At 46.4% G+C, this 13,865-nt stretch overlaps 2 protein-coding genes across 2 annotated transcripts; both read right to left on the reverse strand.

The window, feature by feature from the left end:
- Positions 1-273: 273 nt before the first annotated feature.
- igfbp7 (insulin-like growth factor binding protein 7) lies at positions 274-7,272 on the reverse strand. Its single transcript, XM_018759710.2, has 5 exons — positions 6,723-7,272; positions 4,037-4,146; positions 2,133-2,240; positions 1,022-1,148; positions 274-672 (listed from the first exon to the last, which is right to left on the reverse strand). Exons 1-5 carry the CDS (start codon positions 7,174-7,176, stop codon positions 653-655), a joined length of 819 nt encoding a protein of 272 aa, XP_018615226.2. The 5' UTR covers positions 7,177-7,272; the 3' UTR covers positions 274-652.
- A 343-nt stretch (positions 7,273-7,615) lies between these two features.
- Positions 7,616-13,860, reverse strand: cox18 (cytochrome c oxidase assembly factor COX18). Its single transcript, XM_018759750.2, has 7 exons — positions 13,690-13,860; positions 12,847-13,228; positions 11,012-11,112; positions 10,608-10,777; positions 9,918-10,033; positions 9,558-9,665; positions 7,616-8,202 (listed from the first exon to the last, which is right to left on the reverse strand). The coding sequence occupies exons 2-7, from the start codon at positions 13,207-13,209 to the stop codon at positions 8,035-8,037; spliced, it is 1,026 nt and encodes a 341-aa protein (XP_018615266.2). The 5' UTR covers positions 13,210-13,228; positions 13,690-13,860; the 3' UTR covers positions 7,616-8,034.
- Positions 13,861-13,865: the final 5 nt, after the last annotated feature.

Genomic DNA, 13,865 nt, shown 5'->3' on the forward strand with positions numbered 1-13,865 from the left:
AATTACAGAAATCCTCAATCACCTGATTCTTTTCCTGACCCAAACTTTCTTTTGTCACAGTTGCATTTCCATAAACATACGTGTGACCCTGACTTTGGGTGATTGTGTTGTGTAAATGTGGCATTTCTTCAATTGTCTGCTGAGAAGAATTTGTCCAAAATCCAGCTGCAAATCATCTTTACTTTTCATTTTTAGGAATACGGCGTGAAGGACCCTACTTCCATCTTTCACAAGAAATTAACGTGCTAAACCTACAACATTCTTCATACTTTCTTCATCTGCACAACTTGACATATTCTTTTCCTCTGGTACAATTTTCTCTTGGAGTAAGAAGTGTTCTTGTGAAATGCTGAAGGACAGAGAAGGGGTGGTCTCTGTGCGATGGGGCAAATATTCCTCTTTGGTGCAGTGATCTCCAGCAGCGTGTGTATATACAGGTGGGGAGGAGGAGGAGGAGTGTGTTTGCTAAAGCCACATGTTGCTCTTCCTCAGTGCTGTGATCTCTGCTAATGTGTGTATACGTGTGTTTATGCATGGGGGAAAGGGTGGCTGAATTTGGAAAAAGTTATTGTTTTGTTCCTGATCTGGAGGTCCACAGAGCTGTGTGATCCAGGTAGGATTCTCCTCCTGCTGTCTGCCATGCTGGGCAGCTTCAGAGCTCCTCATCCTTAGCTGTGGAGGCACCAGGGCACGTCGGCAAACACGGACACACACATAGGCAAACAGATGGTCATTCCAGTGTGTCCTTGCTGATGTCACCACAACAAGTCTGACTACTCACTTGAAGTGAAGCCAATCTAACGTCCTGCTATATGTTAATCTGCCATCCACTGCATGTGCAATTTGCTGTGGATGGTGGACCACCAAGCACATATTTTCCAGAGCCCAAATTCCTGTGTTTTACAGGCTGAGCATATGTCAGCACTTGCAGAAATTAGCTCCAGGATTACTCAGGTGAGTTACCAAGTGAAGTGAGTTTGTGTGGGAGTACAGAAGGTGCAGGTTTCCCTCGCTTACTCACCTGTCTTGGTGGGGATGTCCTCCATGGAGTCTACCACATGTATGCTACCCACCGCCGATGCCACTCCCTTGGGGTTGGCTGCGTGGCACTGGTACGAGCCGCCATCCGCCTTGGTGAGGGGCAAGATCTGGAACAAGCACACGCCGTCGTGTCATCCAGAGTCATTAAGTACTGGAGGAGGTGCGTCTGATAAACACAGACTCCCCATAACAAAGTCTGGAGCAAACGCACACAAGCATGCAGGCCGTTTCAAAGCGTTCTGGCACTTTCTGGTTGTTTACGGAGACTGTGTTTACATTCCTACAATGACTCTGAATAGCCCAAACAGGGCTTCTTTAGATTATGGGGCTGTTTTTTTTTTAGCGAACTGGAGTCGATAGGCAGCTATCCCTCAAAATGTGTCGGTATCCTGAAATCTCATGTTCACTCTGGAAAGTGAATACATGTGTTCATTTTTTACAACTAAAAATATAAAACTGTCAGCAGCTGGAAAAAAGCGAAACTGCGAGGCTGCCTTCCAGAAACAATAAAGCAGTCCTGAAAACATCATACAGTAATTTACCAGCCCAGTTATTTTAAGAACATTAAATATGACCAGTCTTTTTTTATCCTATAATTCTTTATTTATCCTTTCTTCAGGGCGACTTACAATGTGAGGTTTGTACCAGAAGCCACTTTATAATGACTTAACCGCTTATATAGCAGTGTATTTTTTATTGTACCGGTTCAGAGTAAGTATCTTAATCGAGAGTACTACAGCAGAAAGAGGGATTCAAACCCAGATCCTTCTATTCCAAGGCAGTGTGTCTAACATCTATCTATGCCATCTGCTGCGCAATATGCTACTGCATACCCAAATGCCTCATATCTACAAGTTGCATCAGTAAGGCAGTGAGCCAAAGATTTGTGACAAGCTGTGCATAAGACTAGAAAATATTATCCAGAGCAGCTGACAGTGTGCTTGCATTTTTTTTGTATTTCATCTTTTCTATTCCTAGGCGGCATAATTCTCCTTTCCGGAAGCTTCTGCTCAGAAATCCAGCTCGTGAACCACTAGGCCACCTGCTGGTTGTGTGAGGGGTATGGGAGCTGGGGGACGAGTATCACGTACCAGCACCCAGCCTGTGACCTCGTGCTTCTCTGGCCCCCCGCGGGTTTGTATGGCCAGGTTGTCACGGTCACCTGGGAGCAGCTCCGCCTTCCCCGTCGTCTCAGAGAGCTGAGGAAACAGCAAACGCAAATGCAGTATGGCACATCATTGTTGTGTAAATCACAACATAGCACATGAAGTAGCAAAATTAATGATTATAATTGAGGCTCCCCAAAATGTAACTGAAATACGTAATTGAAATGCATGTAACACTGCCATTCTGTGCCTGTCATTACAAAAAGCACAGGAATTAATCTCTCATGTCCTTAAAAAGAGGGTCTTTAAGAAACACAAGCGGTGTGGTTTCGACTCGGGATATTCAGCCCTGAAGACATTCAGAAGGAAAAGTCAGAGATTGTTATCACTCCTTTCGCATGCACCCACATTGTCTCGCCACGAGAGAACACAAAGGGTGATGTCTGCGCTCTGCTAGGTCTGCATTATTCATCTCTCGGAGCCACGTGGCGGTGCGTAACAGTCCCCTGCGACGGCCCGCATGGCGCATGACCGAACCGCACACATCCACAGACCCGTCGATGCTGCTGCGTGAACGACTCTGGGCTTCATAGTTTGTGTTTAATTAGGGCATCCAGAGAGTTTTAGGGTTGTACACAACGCTACTTACAGTGATTTATGTGTTTATACAGCTGGGTCATTTCACACACACACACTTTCGGAACCGCTTGTCCCATATGGGGTCGCGGGGAACCGGAGCCTAACCTGGCAACTCAGGGCGGAAGGCTGGAGGAGAAGGGGACGCACCCAGGAAGGGACGCCAGTCCGTCGCAAGGCACCCCAAGCGGGACTCGAACCCCAGACCCACCGGAGAGCAGGACCCGGTCCAACCCACTGCGCCACTGCACCACCCCGCCCCCCCGGGTCATTTCTAACGTGTCAGTTCAGGGTCAAGTACCTTAATCGGCGGTACTACAGCAGAAGTGGGGATTTGAACGCAGATCCATGGATTGCACGGTGATGGCTCTAACCACTATGCCACCTGCAGTGAGTCATGAACCGATATGGACAGTCACCCTGGACGTGTACTGACGTGCGTGCTCTTCTAGGTGCGACAACGGCTCACGTGTTCCAACCCGAAGCTGTCGCCCGGCGTGTTCTCACGATCATTGTGCTCGTTTCCACCAGGAGAGGCACGGTGTTTCCTACCTGCTGACCTCACTTGAGAGTGCATGTTTCCTGTCCCACACTCTCCATACGGACACACCGGTCCTGCATCTCCTATGGGACGTGCTTATCATCCCAAGAGCAGATGTGGAGCATTTTGGCCGGAGGCCACATTGCTGAAGTCACACATCCTGGAAGTCCACAACCTTCCACCCTTCTGCATGCCAATGCCTGACCTTGTCGTTCTCTCAACTGTGAGAAAAACCCAGTATTTAAAATCCAAGCCCCAAAGGCATATGTCCCAGTGATAATACGTGTTGTGTACAGAGATGTCAGTAATTCCTTCATGTCCCAAGTAACTGAGTTCTTCTGTAATGCTAACAGTGGGCCCCAGTAGCGTATGTGCGTGTGTCTGGGATATTTCCCGTCTTCACAGCCCTTCCCGTTTCCTCTCCTTGTTCCCGTATAAGGTTATTTATAAGACGATCGCCCCTTGGCCGCAAACACCTGACATTATCAGTGAAGCATCGAGACGGAGCACAGAAGCACAGAGGAGCAGTGCCAAAAATAAGTTTAACATCCATCTGTAAACTCAGTTTAACGGGGACTTCCGCAAAAATAATTACACGTATCGTGGAAGGCGGAGAATAACGGTAAGAGAAAACAAAAGGCGGTTGCCCTAACTTGAACATGTGTCAACCAACACCAGCCCCTCCACCTGTGCTTCATGACTGGTCACATACCTTCTTCCAGGTAAGGACAGGGGTGGGGACGCCTGTGGCTTCACAGCTGAGGTACACCTGAGAGCCGGTCACGTTCCAGATCTCCCCGGGATTTGTCACAATGACGGGCGCTGTAAGAAGGGTCACAGGACACGACCGGATTAACATCGCCAACCCCCTAATCCAGCCAAAGGATTCTGCTTCAGAGAAGTTGCCCAAAACCTTACGTTTTTTTCATGGAGTTTGGACTAATTTATAAAATCCACACACATCTTAATCCCGTCAATCTGATCGACGTTCTTCGAGGAGAAAAATTATATACTGTTACGAACTATCCAGACTGTCCTGAGAGGGGATCTGAGGTCTGCACGGTGTGCGTTACTGTAACATTTCGCAGAGTTGTGGATGTTTGAGGCGAAGAGGTTAAGGGCCGTCTCTGGAAACGCACTGACATTTATTCATTGAGCAGACACTTTCCTCCAAAGAACACTTTCCGTGACCCACAGAGTTCGACACGCTACGTACGACGGACCGCCCCTCTACACACCGCTGAAACGCACATTCTATGTCACACACGCTATTTAGAGTCACCGGTTCACTTGAAAGGATGCCTTTGGACTGTGGGAGGAAACCAGAGTACCTGGAGGAAAGCCATGTAAACACGGGGGAAAACGTGAAAACTGCACACAGACTGAGCGGGGATCAAACCCATGTCCTCTTGCACTGCCCAAATGACAGCCTAGTGATTAGAGCAACTGCTTCCCCCATGAACAAGTCACATTTGAATCCCACCTCCTACTGCAGCACCCTTGATCAAGGCACTTACTCTGAACTGATATGGTAAAAATCAGCCAGCTGTTTAGATGGGTGAATCCTCAGTTGCTTAGAGAGAGTGCCAACCTAACGCTGTAAATTATTGTGCGTAAAGCTGTCAGAGAAATGAATAAATTGTAATAACAATTACTGTATAAAACCAGCTGATGAAGAGGCGAAACTAAACCGCCGCTGATACCAAACATGATTGTTCCGAATGATTGCTGGGTTTATCTTCACTCGGTGAAAACCCTCAGACCCGATAACATCCGGGGTGCGTCCAGTAAAGAGACGTGCTTCGTCACACTTGACCCGAAGGCCAGAGGTCATAGCCTAATTTTCGTACCCTTCGCTGATGCTCTCATGTGCCGTGCTGTACTGTACATTTCCAGCGTGGAAAAAAAGCAATACATGAACGTGCGATGGAGCGTAAGGAGTTTCCACGGAATGCTATTGTGCAGAGATATTTCTTTATTAACAAAGGCCATTCAGTGGATAATCCTGCCCTGGCTTGCAGTTATAATTACTCATGTGAGGGTTCAATGCACTACACCAACAGGCCAGGCCCCTGTGTCTACAAGTTCGCTTCTGCTTTTGGATCAGCGATCAAATCCCTTTCAGGCCTCAAATCCCTCCCGGCAGGAATTTCAGACGGCAAGTCTAGTCGGAACTCTGGGAGCGGAGGCAGCGACCTGCGGTGCTGAGGATGTCCATCTTTCGTCTTGTTTGGCTCTGACATCATAAGGAGGCTCTCTCTGTGCTGCTGGGAGGAAATAACAGAGCTACGTGCCCAACGATAACTTCAGCCAAACAGCACAACGGGAGCCAATGAGCACTTTCCCGATGTGTAAAGAAAACAGGGGACTTCTAGAGGAACTGTGAGCCTGCAGTGGGCTTCATAAGTGATATTGCTACTGCTAGAAGCTTGAGGTGCAGGGCTTGTTGGGGGTCCCTAATCCAAAGTACCCGGTTCATTCTGGGGTGTACAAGACTACACTGACAAATGATTCCAGTCACCGGCTGAGACCTAGAGCTGGACTCAACCCTGTCCAGAGTCACCTGGGGTTCAGTAATTCTGACTGCCGGCCTGACGCTCATATTTTTGTTTTTGCTACATATTTTAGAATAAATACACAAACCCAAAAACTACGGGTCTGTCCTCTTTGCCACCCCGGTTACAACACCAACCCCAAGTAGTGTTCGTACCATAATAGCCTTACCGAGATGTTGGGATACCTACTGTGTCAAGAAATGTAGTGGTAATAATGATCATTTCTGCTTAGCCGATACTTTCTTTCATCCGAGATGACTTGCAAATATGACCCATTTATACAATACGTTATATGATACCGGTAATGTGCTTAAATGGTCATTTTAAACCAAATACACAAACATCAAATTTTAGAAAAACATTTATCCATGTCATAGAAAGCCATACCTACATGTAATGTGCTGTGCTTTGTATTCTTTACACATTTTCCTTCAAGGTCACTTATAAAGTTAAATCAACTTATTTTTCTTTCCTTTTATACTCCAGGGTAGTTTTTACAGTATCAGTTTAGGGTGAGTACTTTGATCAGGTGTGCTACAGCAGGGGGGTGAGTGGGACTCGAACCAAAAACCTACTGGTTCCAAACGAATGTCACCAGCTGGGGTCATCAAACACGATCAACAACCTAAAAATAAGAACGGCGCATCTACAGTTACAGGCAGGAGTGAGCTTATGAACTTTAGAAACACTGAGCACATTAAATATCACATATTACAGAGATTGGTGACCATAGGAATAAGGTGTCTTACAGGAAATTACGTTCGATTTTACTGACTGTCCAGTGACCTGCAGAAACTGAGTGTGAGAGGAGGAATATTAGCAAAGCGTAAGAGAGAGACTCACCTTGTCCACATTTGCCTTTACTCTCCACTCGCACTTCTAGCTCCCCCCGGGCTACTGCCCTCACGCTGGCTGCCCGCAGCTCACACGCGGTCTGGTACGTGATCCCATCTGACCCGCACACCTCGTATGCATTTCTGCACACGCATACTCCTGAGCTCGAACCTGCCTTGCTCCTCTTGCCCCGCTCTCCACGTTCACCCCGTGAACACTCAAGCCCTGGGGCACAGCGCCTGCTGTCAGGACCACGACCACCACAGGGCTCCCCCTCCCCAGAAGCGCAGGATGAGCAGCAGCCACATGCATCTGGCAGGGATCCAAACTTGCAACCTTCAGGTGGTAGCGGTGTGCACAGTGCAGGGTCACATTGGCCGCAGGAGCGGGGCACGCGGTCAGCAAGTGCGGCTGCGTGGGGCAGACACAGCACCAGGGACACCAGCAGAACCGGCACCAGCATGTTGTTGGGTTGTAGCAGCTCCGCTATCAGACAGATGAACTAGTGGGTGGAGGAACCCTGCAGCTGTTTTGTGGGAACGTGATCCCGCCCAGAAGAGGGAGAGAGAGAGGGAGAGACCAGAAAGAGCTCCTCACACAGCGCAGTAAAGTACCAGTCACACTGCAGTGAACGCTGATGTGCTGGGGATGGTCTTATAAATGCAATTTATTTGCCATATTCAATATTTTTAAATTCCAGCACTTTTTTCCAAGAATATTTCAAGTTTTCCAGTCAACAAAATGAGCAATGATTGTATGAGATCATAAAATGCTATATTGATAAATACTCCTCAAGTCAATAAACAAACAGTAAGCTATCACTTCAAAGGAAAATTTATTAAGAGCTCCTTACAGTTTTACGTATCAACTCAAGCTACTAGGAGCAATTTTTCCATCTCTTTAATTTCTCAGGAACCTTCCTGGTTCAGCTTCATATTTTTACAAATAAAAGTACTGGGTGGGGAGCTGGGAGAGCATATAGCTGTTTGTTGTGGTCTAGAGATGAGATCTCCTGCAGCTCTTCCAGGTAGTGCCACAAAGGTGCTTCCCTTCTTTCTTGTTTTGTGTAACCGCAGAATAGTGATGATCATGACATGTGACTCAGACACACTGTACGGAGGGGTTGGGCGATAAGTGGATTGAGGTGTCAAACAGTTGTCAGAATGCAACAGAGGCCTACAGACCATGTTGTCTCATCAAGTGCAGCACTGAGACCTCATGCAGTCTCAGATCGGGATTTAAACTAAAAGCTCCACAGCAGTTTGAAGTGTGGACTTCGTGAGTGTGGACTGGTGTTGAAGTCTGATGGTCGGAGGTCACTCTACTTGAGGTATTTGGCAATGAAGGCAGCAGCAATGTCTCTATAGGGCGTGTCTGAGTCTGAGCTGGTGGTGGGAATCCGGCAGAGGCGGCGGAATCGCGGTGAGCGCAGCAGCAGGTTATGACCCAATCCCACGCAGCTGGAGCTCAGCCAGTACAGGGCCATGGACTGCGGGAGGAGATCAGAGGTCAGCTACACCACTCACCTTTACAGAGAGTTAAGGGAGAGCCTTGGCATTGGATTGTCTCTCAGAAACGCCGGACTAATAAAATCTCATGTTATCAGAGGCAACTCTAAATGAGCTGTATGCTAATTATTGCTAATATATAACATTTATTACCAGCATGGTGGTAGATTTCACAGGACCTTCACTGTAGAGCAAAACTAATGTGTCTAAGCTGGGTAATTTACCTCTTCCATTAATTTATGGGACACTTTTTGCCAGAATGACATACAAGTAAAAAAAAAAGTGAATCAACAAGACAAGACCCAGGATTATCAACATGCAGCTTGTTTGTCTGATACTACCAGGTTCACATCTGTCAAGCAGCTGCACATAGAAGTGATATTCAAACAGCAAATACATAGATCACAGAAGATAGTTTTGGAGTCATTTATCAGGAGATCAACAGTAAAATCTGTTTGAAAGAGATGGCTTTGAGATCATTCTTGCATTCTGGGAGGGATTTAGGAGCTCTGAAGGAGAGTTTGTTCCACCACCCCAAGGCCCAAACTGAGAACTGGCAGGCTTTATCTTAATTCAGACAGTTCACTGGAACAAGGTCAGTGGGGGCAAATGCCTGAAGGACTTGAATGTGCCACTGACCGTGTTGCCCGTCTGCTCCTGTTTTTTCGTTTTTAATTTATGTAACCAGATTGCATTTTGTTTTTTTTTGCTTAGCAGCAATGCTCATTATCCCAAAGATTTGTGGATAGAGTGGAGTGGACACCACAGGAAGGTGATCTTCAGGGTGTTCTTGTGCTCAAACTTTATAAGGCAGTGATCACGATGCCTCCACCTGCACCTGTGGGTCTGGTAGAACTGTAGCAGGTGAGGAAAACATCCTTGTTCTGCCATCAGTTGTGCCATCTGTTCCAGCGGTGGGCTTCAGAAAAAGCCCTGGCCCTACTTATGTAATCTGGCAACATTGTGTGTGTGTGTGTGTGTGTGTGTGTGTGTTTATGGAATGAGCATCTGGAGTGAGGGAGATGCTGAGATAGAGTAGGTCTGACAGGTCTGGCTGTACTGCAGCATAACACTACATCCTTGCACCTTTTTTGTGCAGCACAGATCAAGATGTTCAGCCCTTCAGATGAAAAGTGGCAAAAGGTGACTGCATGCCAACTCATAGAACTGAGCCAGCCTGACATTCTCCTGCTTGTTTTCTCCTGCCCATACCATCATGCTAGAGTGGAGACTTTCATGACAGGTTTGAGATAATCAGCAGTTTCGTGATCATGGAAGAAGTGAACGCAGACAAAAACACACGGAGAAACATACAAAGTGGGACAACGCGACATACCGATGGAACTGTGGCAGCGATTGGAATCATCACCACAGAGATTCCCCGGATAAAGTTGGTCACAAACTTTTGAAGCTTAGAAGGATTGAGTTTCCTAAGAGAAAACATCTGAAGGGAAATATGGAATAGGGGCGAGTTACATTTAGAAAGGAAAAAAAAAAAAAAAAGTGACTTGTTTTCCAAGTAGGCCTTACATAAATTTGATACACCATCACAATAAATGAGTAGTTTGTGAAAATTCTGCATGTAGTTTTGATGTAGAAAAACTTTAAATCTGGAATTTGTGAAACATTCCATGTGCTGACTATTCACTAAGGAGTACAGAGCTGCTGCAGAAAAGCGTGTGATCTTCTGAATTACCTCTACAATGAGTAGATTCACAATGCCCAGGGACATGGGCATCACCCAGGTAGAGTCAGGCAGAGTGAGATCTGGGAACCAGAGAGCGCCCCCTGCTGCCAGCTCTCCCTGGAAGGCTGACAGAACACAGGAAAACAATGAATCAATGGAATGAACTACACGAGTTGCCATGGACATACATGGTATGATAAAAGAACAACTACTCATGCCAAAAATTTCACAAGGAGGTTTTTCTTCAGTTTTTGTAACAAAGCAGAACCAGTCCAGTTAGCCATCAAATAAGTAACAGGCAGTTGCATATTCCTGGGTTTACAAACCCTTTAAGTGAAATTTTGGTATGATGGCTCTTGGCTTTTGATACCCAATTTTCAATTTGCGTACTAAAAAAGCAGAATGAAATTTATCTGAACTGGAAGTGCAGTAATGTACTGTAGTTGGATTGTGTCCAGATATCTCCACCATTCCTGTGTCTGTTGACCATATTGGGTATGTTGTTTAACTGAATGATTCCAGAGCAGTTAGCTGATGATTTTCGGGTATGCATGTGCACTTTTTATGTGCAAGTTTAGAAGATTATTCACAATAAATGTGACATGCTCAGTGAATCCCTGAATCCCTGTTTAGTTTAATGGCCATCCTGCAGAGAATTGATCAATTGAAAACTGCAGAGCCAACAAGCTGCAGTCTTACCTGAGGGGTTTGCCACTGGCCCCCCTGTGCTGAGGTTGCGTAGGGCCAGAGACAGGCACACCCACATCGGCAGCTGCACCCATACCAGCAAGCTGGCCTTGAACGGGTGGCAGTTGTCCCTCACGTACAGCTCAGATATGATGCGTCGCAAGTTCTTCTTGAACTGGTACCTGCATGATCACAGCACAAACAAGGGAAGCGCATCTTATCAGCGTGAACTGAAAGACTGAACATGAAAGCATGAAAAGTCTGACCAAAGCACAAAAGTAATTTTCCTATTCTGATATTAAACTGAGGAATGCTGTGACCATAAAAAGTTCATGATGCTGTCTGCAATGTTCCAATGAGTTCCAATAATAGACACGCAGCTGCTTCCTTTGCAAGGGTGAAAGGTCATCTCTTACCGACAGGTCTTTTCTGACCAGCCTTTCTCTTTTGCCCGCACCGACACCTCGTATCTCAGGCGTTTAGCCAGTTCCGCAATCTCTGCTTGCAGGGCCTCAACCTAGCTGGAGGTAAGAGTACACGTGGTTATTTTGTGATTCTGATGCCTCTTGAGAAGCGCTGGGCTACATGACGTGGCAGGATGATCTCAAAGCAGATTGCTGTCGGACAAGTAAGGCCTAGACATCTGTTCTTTTTTTTTCTGCAGTGAAAAACGGAAGAAATCTAAATTATTCTCATAAACTGTGGGACTAAAATCATGATTATGCAGAAGAATTTTTTTTAAATCTAAGAGGCTATTTCAAGGTCAGCCATTTCAGACTTCGCTCTGTTAGCCCCTTTTCGAAACTCAAACTCTGACTGACTGGCCTTGAACCACAGCTCAAATTTATTCAAAGTCTAAGCTGTAGGACCCGGTTCAAGAACACAGGAAGAGCACAGGGGCATCCGAGGACACTAAGGCACCCTGTCACCTGACCCAACTGTTGTGGCTGCGTGGAGTGGTTCTCTTAGATAGGCCTAAGTCAGGAGATTATTTGCAGCTTTGGTCGATGAGAGTCAATATCTTGTCCTCTCCCACAGTGATCCGACAGCTGGGGGTGGGAGGGATGGAAAAAAACCACCTCCCACCGCAGAAGGAGACAAGCTGTTCCTTATATACATGGCGCCCAGTGTTTACACAGTCCAGGTCTTCTGCAATGTCAGCATGTAAACAAGAGCCCCGTAGAGATGTTCTGAGAGACTGTGACAAAGTGGGAAAATAGTGAGTTCCTGGTCACTCTATTCTGGGTTCCTTCAAGGTGATACAGATCAGCTTTTCACCAGTTGGATGAAGGCACTGTCTCCCTTGAAAATTTATATTTTTCTTTTTTAAATTTTTTGGTGGCAAGGCAGCTGTGGTTTCGTCTCACAATCCAAAGACTGCTTGTCGACTCTGAGCTGCCCATCGTGTGTATGTGCGAGTGACTGAGTGTGTGACGTTGCCCTGTGATGAACTAGCATCCTGTCTGGGGTGTATCCTGTCTCATGCCTTATGCTTCCATAGTAAGCTCTGGACTACCCCAACCCTGACTTGGAAAAGTAGGTATTGATAATGAATGCATGGATGTTTTGAATTTCACTGCCCTACCTGCACACAATTCACACACACACCTGTCTGAAACTGTTCATCGCAAGTGGGGTTGCGGCAAACCAGAGCTTAACCAGGCAACACAGAGCGCAAGGCCGGAAGGGGGGGGACACACCCAGGACCGGACGCCAGTCCGTCACAAGGCACCCCAAGCGGGACTCGAACCCCAGACCCACCAGAGAACAGGCCCCAACCAAACCTGCTGCGCCACCGCACCCCCTTGCACACAATTCATAACCCAAGATATGCAAAAGCTACTCAGACTGCAAAAATGTACACATTATGGCACTCATTTTTAGGCCGACACATAAATTACACATAAGAGGGTCAAAATTAAACAATCTACGTACATGCTTTCTCTTAGCACAAACGCTGAACTCGAACACAAACTCTGATGTATTCGATACACAAAACTCCCTTCTTTTTATAGTTCTTAAAAAGACAAAAAGTTGGACAGTCTAGATTTTTCAGAAAAAATGAAAAGTCTGGGTTCACTGAAGTTGAGGGTTGCAAGAGCTCTGTCACAACACGCTGCCTCTACGCTTTCAAACTACAGTCACTGGGAGTAACACCTTTCCGGTGCAGCCTGTTTGGCCACATATGTGTGAGCCCATTCATATGAAAAACTGTCCAACTATGACATGTCCAACTCATGAAAACACAGACCTTGGCAAGGATGACAATCTGATAGATGCCCAAAGGAAGAGTGATGGCTGTTCGCAGGGTCACAGTGGTGCAGACGATGGCAGCCCACCAGGGCAGTCCTGTGACCTGCTGCACGGACACCAGAAGATCCTCCGTAAGGTGGATCGGCTGCGAGTCCGCCATGCTCTCGTACCAGCCGACCTGACCCGAGGTTAGGCTCCTCCGCGAAGGTGCAGCGACACCCGGCACCGGGTAAAGCAAGCAACCGGGCGGCGAGAGGTGCGAGGTGCCGAGGACAACTGGCTTCAGCATCCGCCTCCATCTGTGGGAATTTCGTAGGGATGCAGAAAGCAGCAGTCGAGATGTCGCCTGGCAGAGCATCATCTATAAAGCTGGAGGTGAGCTGTGCAAGGTAAACAGCATTTTAAAGATGAGGAAGGTTTTCTTAAAAAAAAAAAATCACATGTCCACTACTTATAATACACCTTGCTCTACAAAGTTCACTGTGAGGCTTACTTTGCTTTTTCTGTCGTCAGATCATCTTAATTCACTTTTAAACAGGATAGCTTGTAAAGATCCCAGTGTAATGTACAACTATTAAGTCGCAGTAAAATTGTAAACATTCATGAAAAATGAACACACACAGTCAGTGTAATCAACATAAATCATGCAGTGGAGTTATAGAAAGAAAGGATTATGATTCATTATGTATAAAAAAAATACAAAAAGGACCAAGTCAAAGTTAATTGAATGTTGCAGCCCTCCAAACCAGCACATACTATAAGATCACAGTAAAAGTTGAACGTAAGTTTAACCGTCCGTTGGGGGGGGGGGGGGGGGTGGTAAAATACCAGACGTTCTCACCTCACAAAATCTTCACTCGATTGGAAAAATAATTTCAAATCTTCACTTTCACACACTTTCGTTTCGACTTTTAATTCAGCACAATATATCAGCTCTGTAAAGAGAAATACAAGCACAGTGAACTAAACCGAGATTGTCAGTAGCCATATTTCAGACGCACCTTCAGAATGGCCGGT

Source organism: Scleropages formosus, chromosome 5 (genome assembly GCF_900964775.1).
Source record: "Scleropages formosus chromosome 5, fSclFor1.1, whole genome shotgun sequence".
In the NCBI taxonomy this organism is placed as follows: domain Eukaryota; kingdom Metazoa; phylum Chordata; class Actinopteri; order Osteoglossiformes; family Osteoglossidae; genus Scleropages; species Scleropages formosus.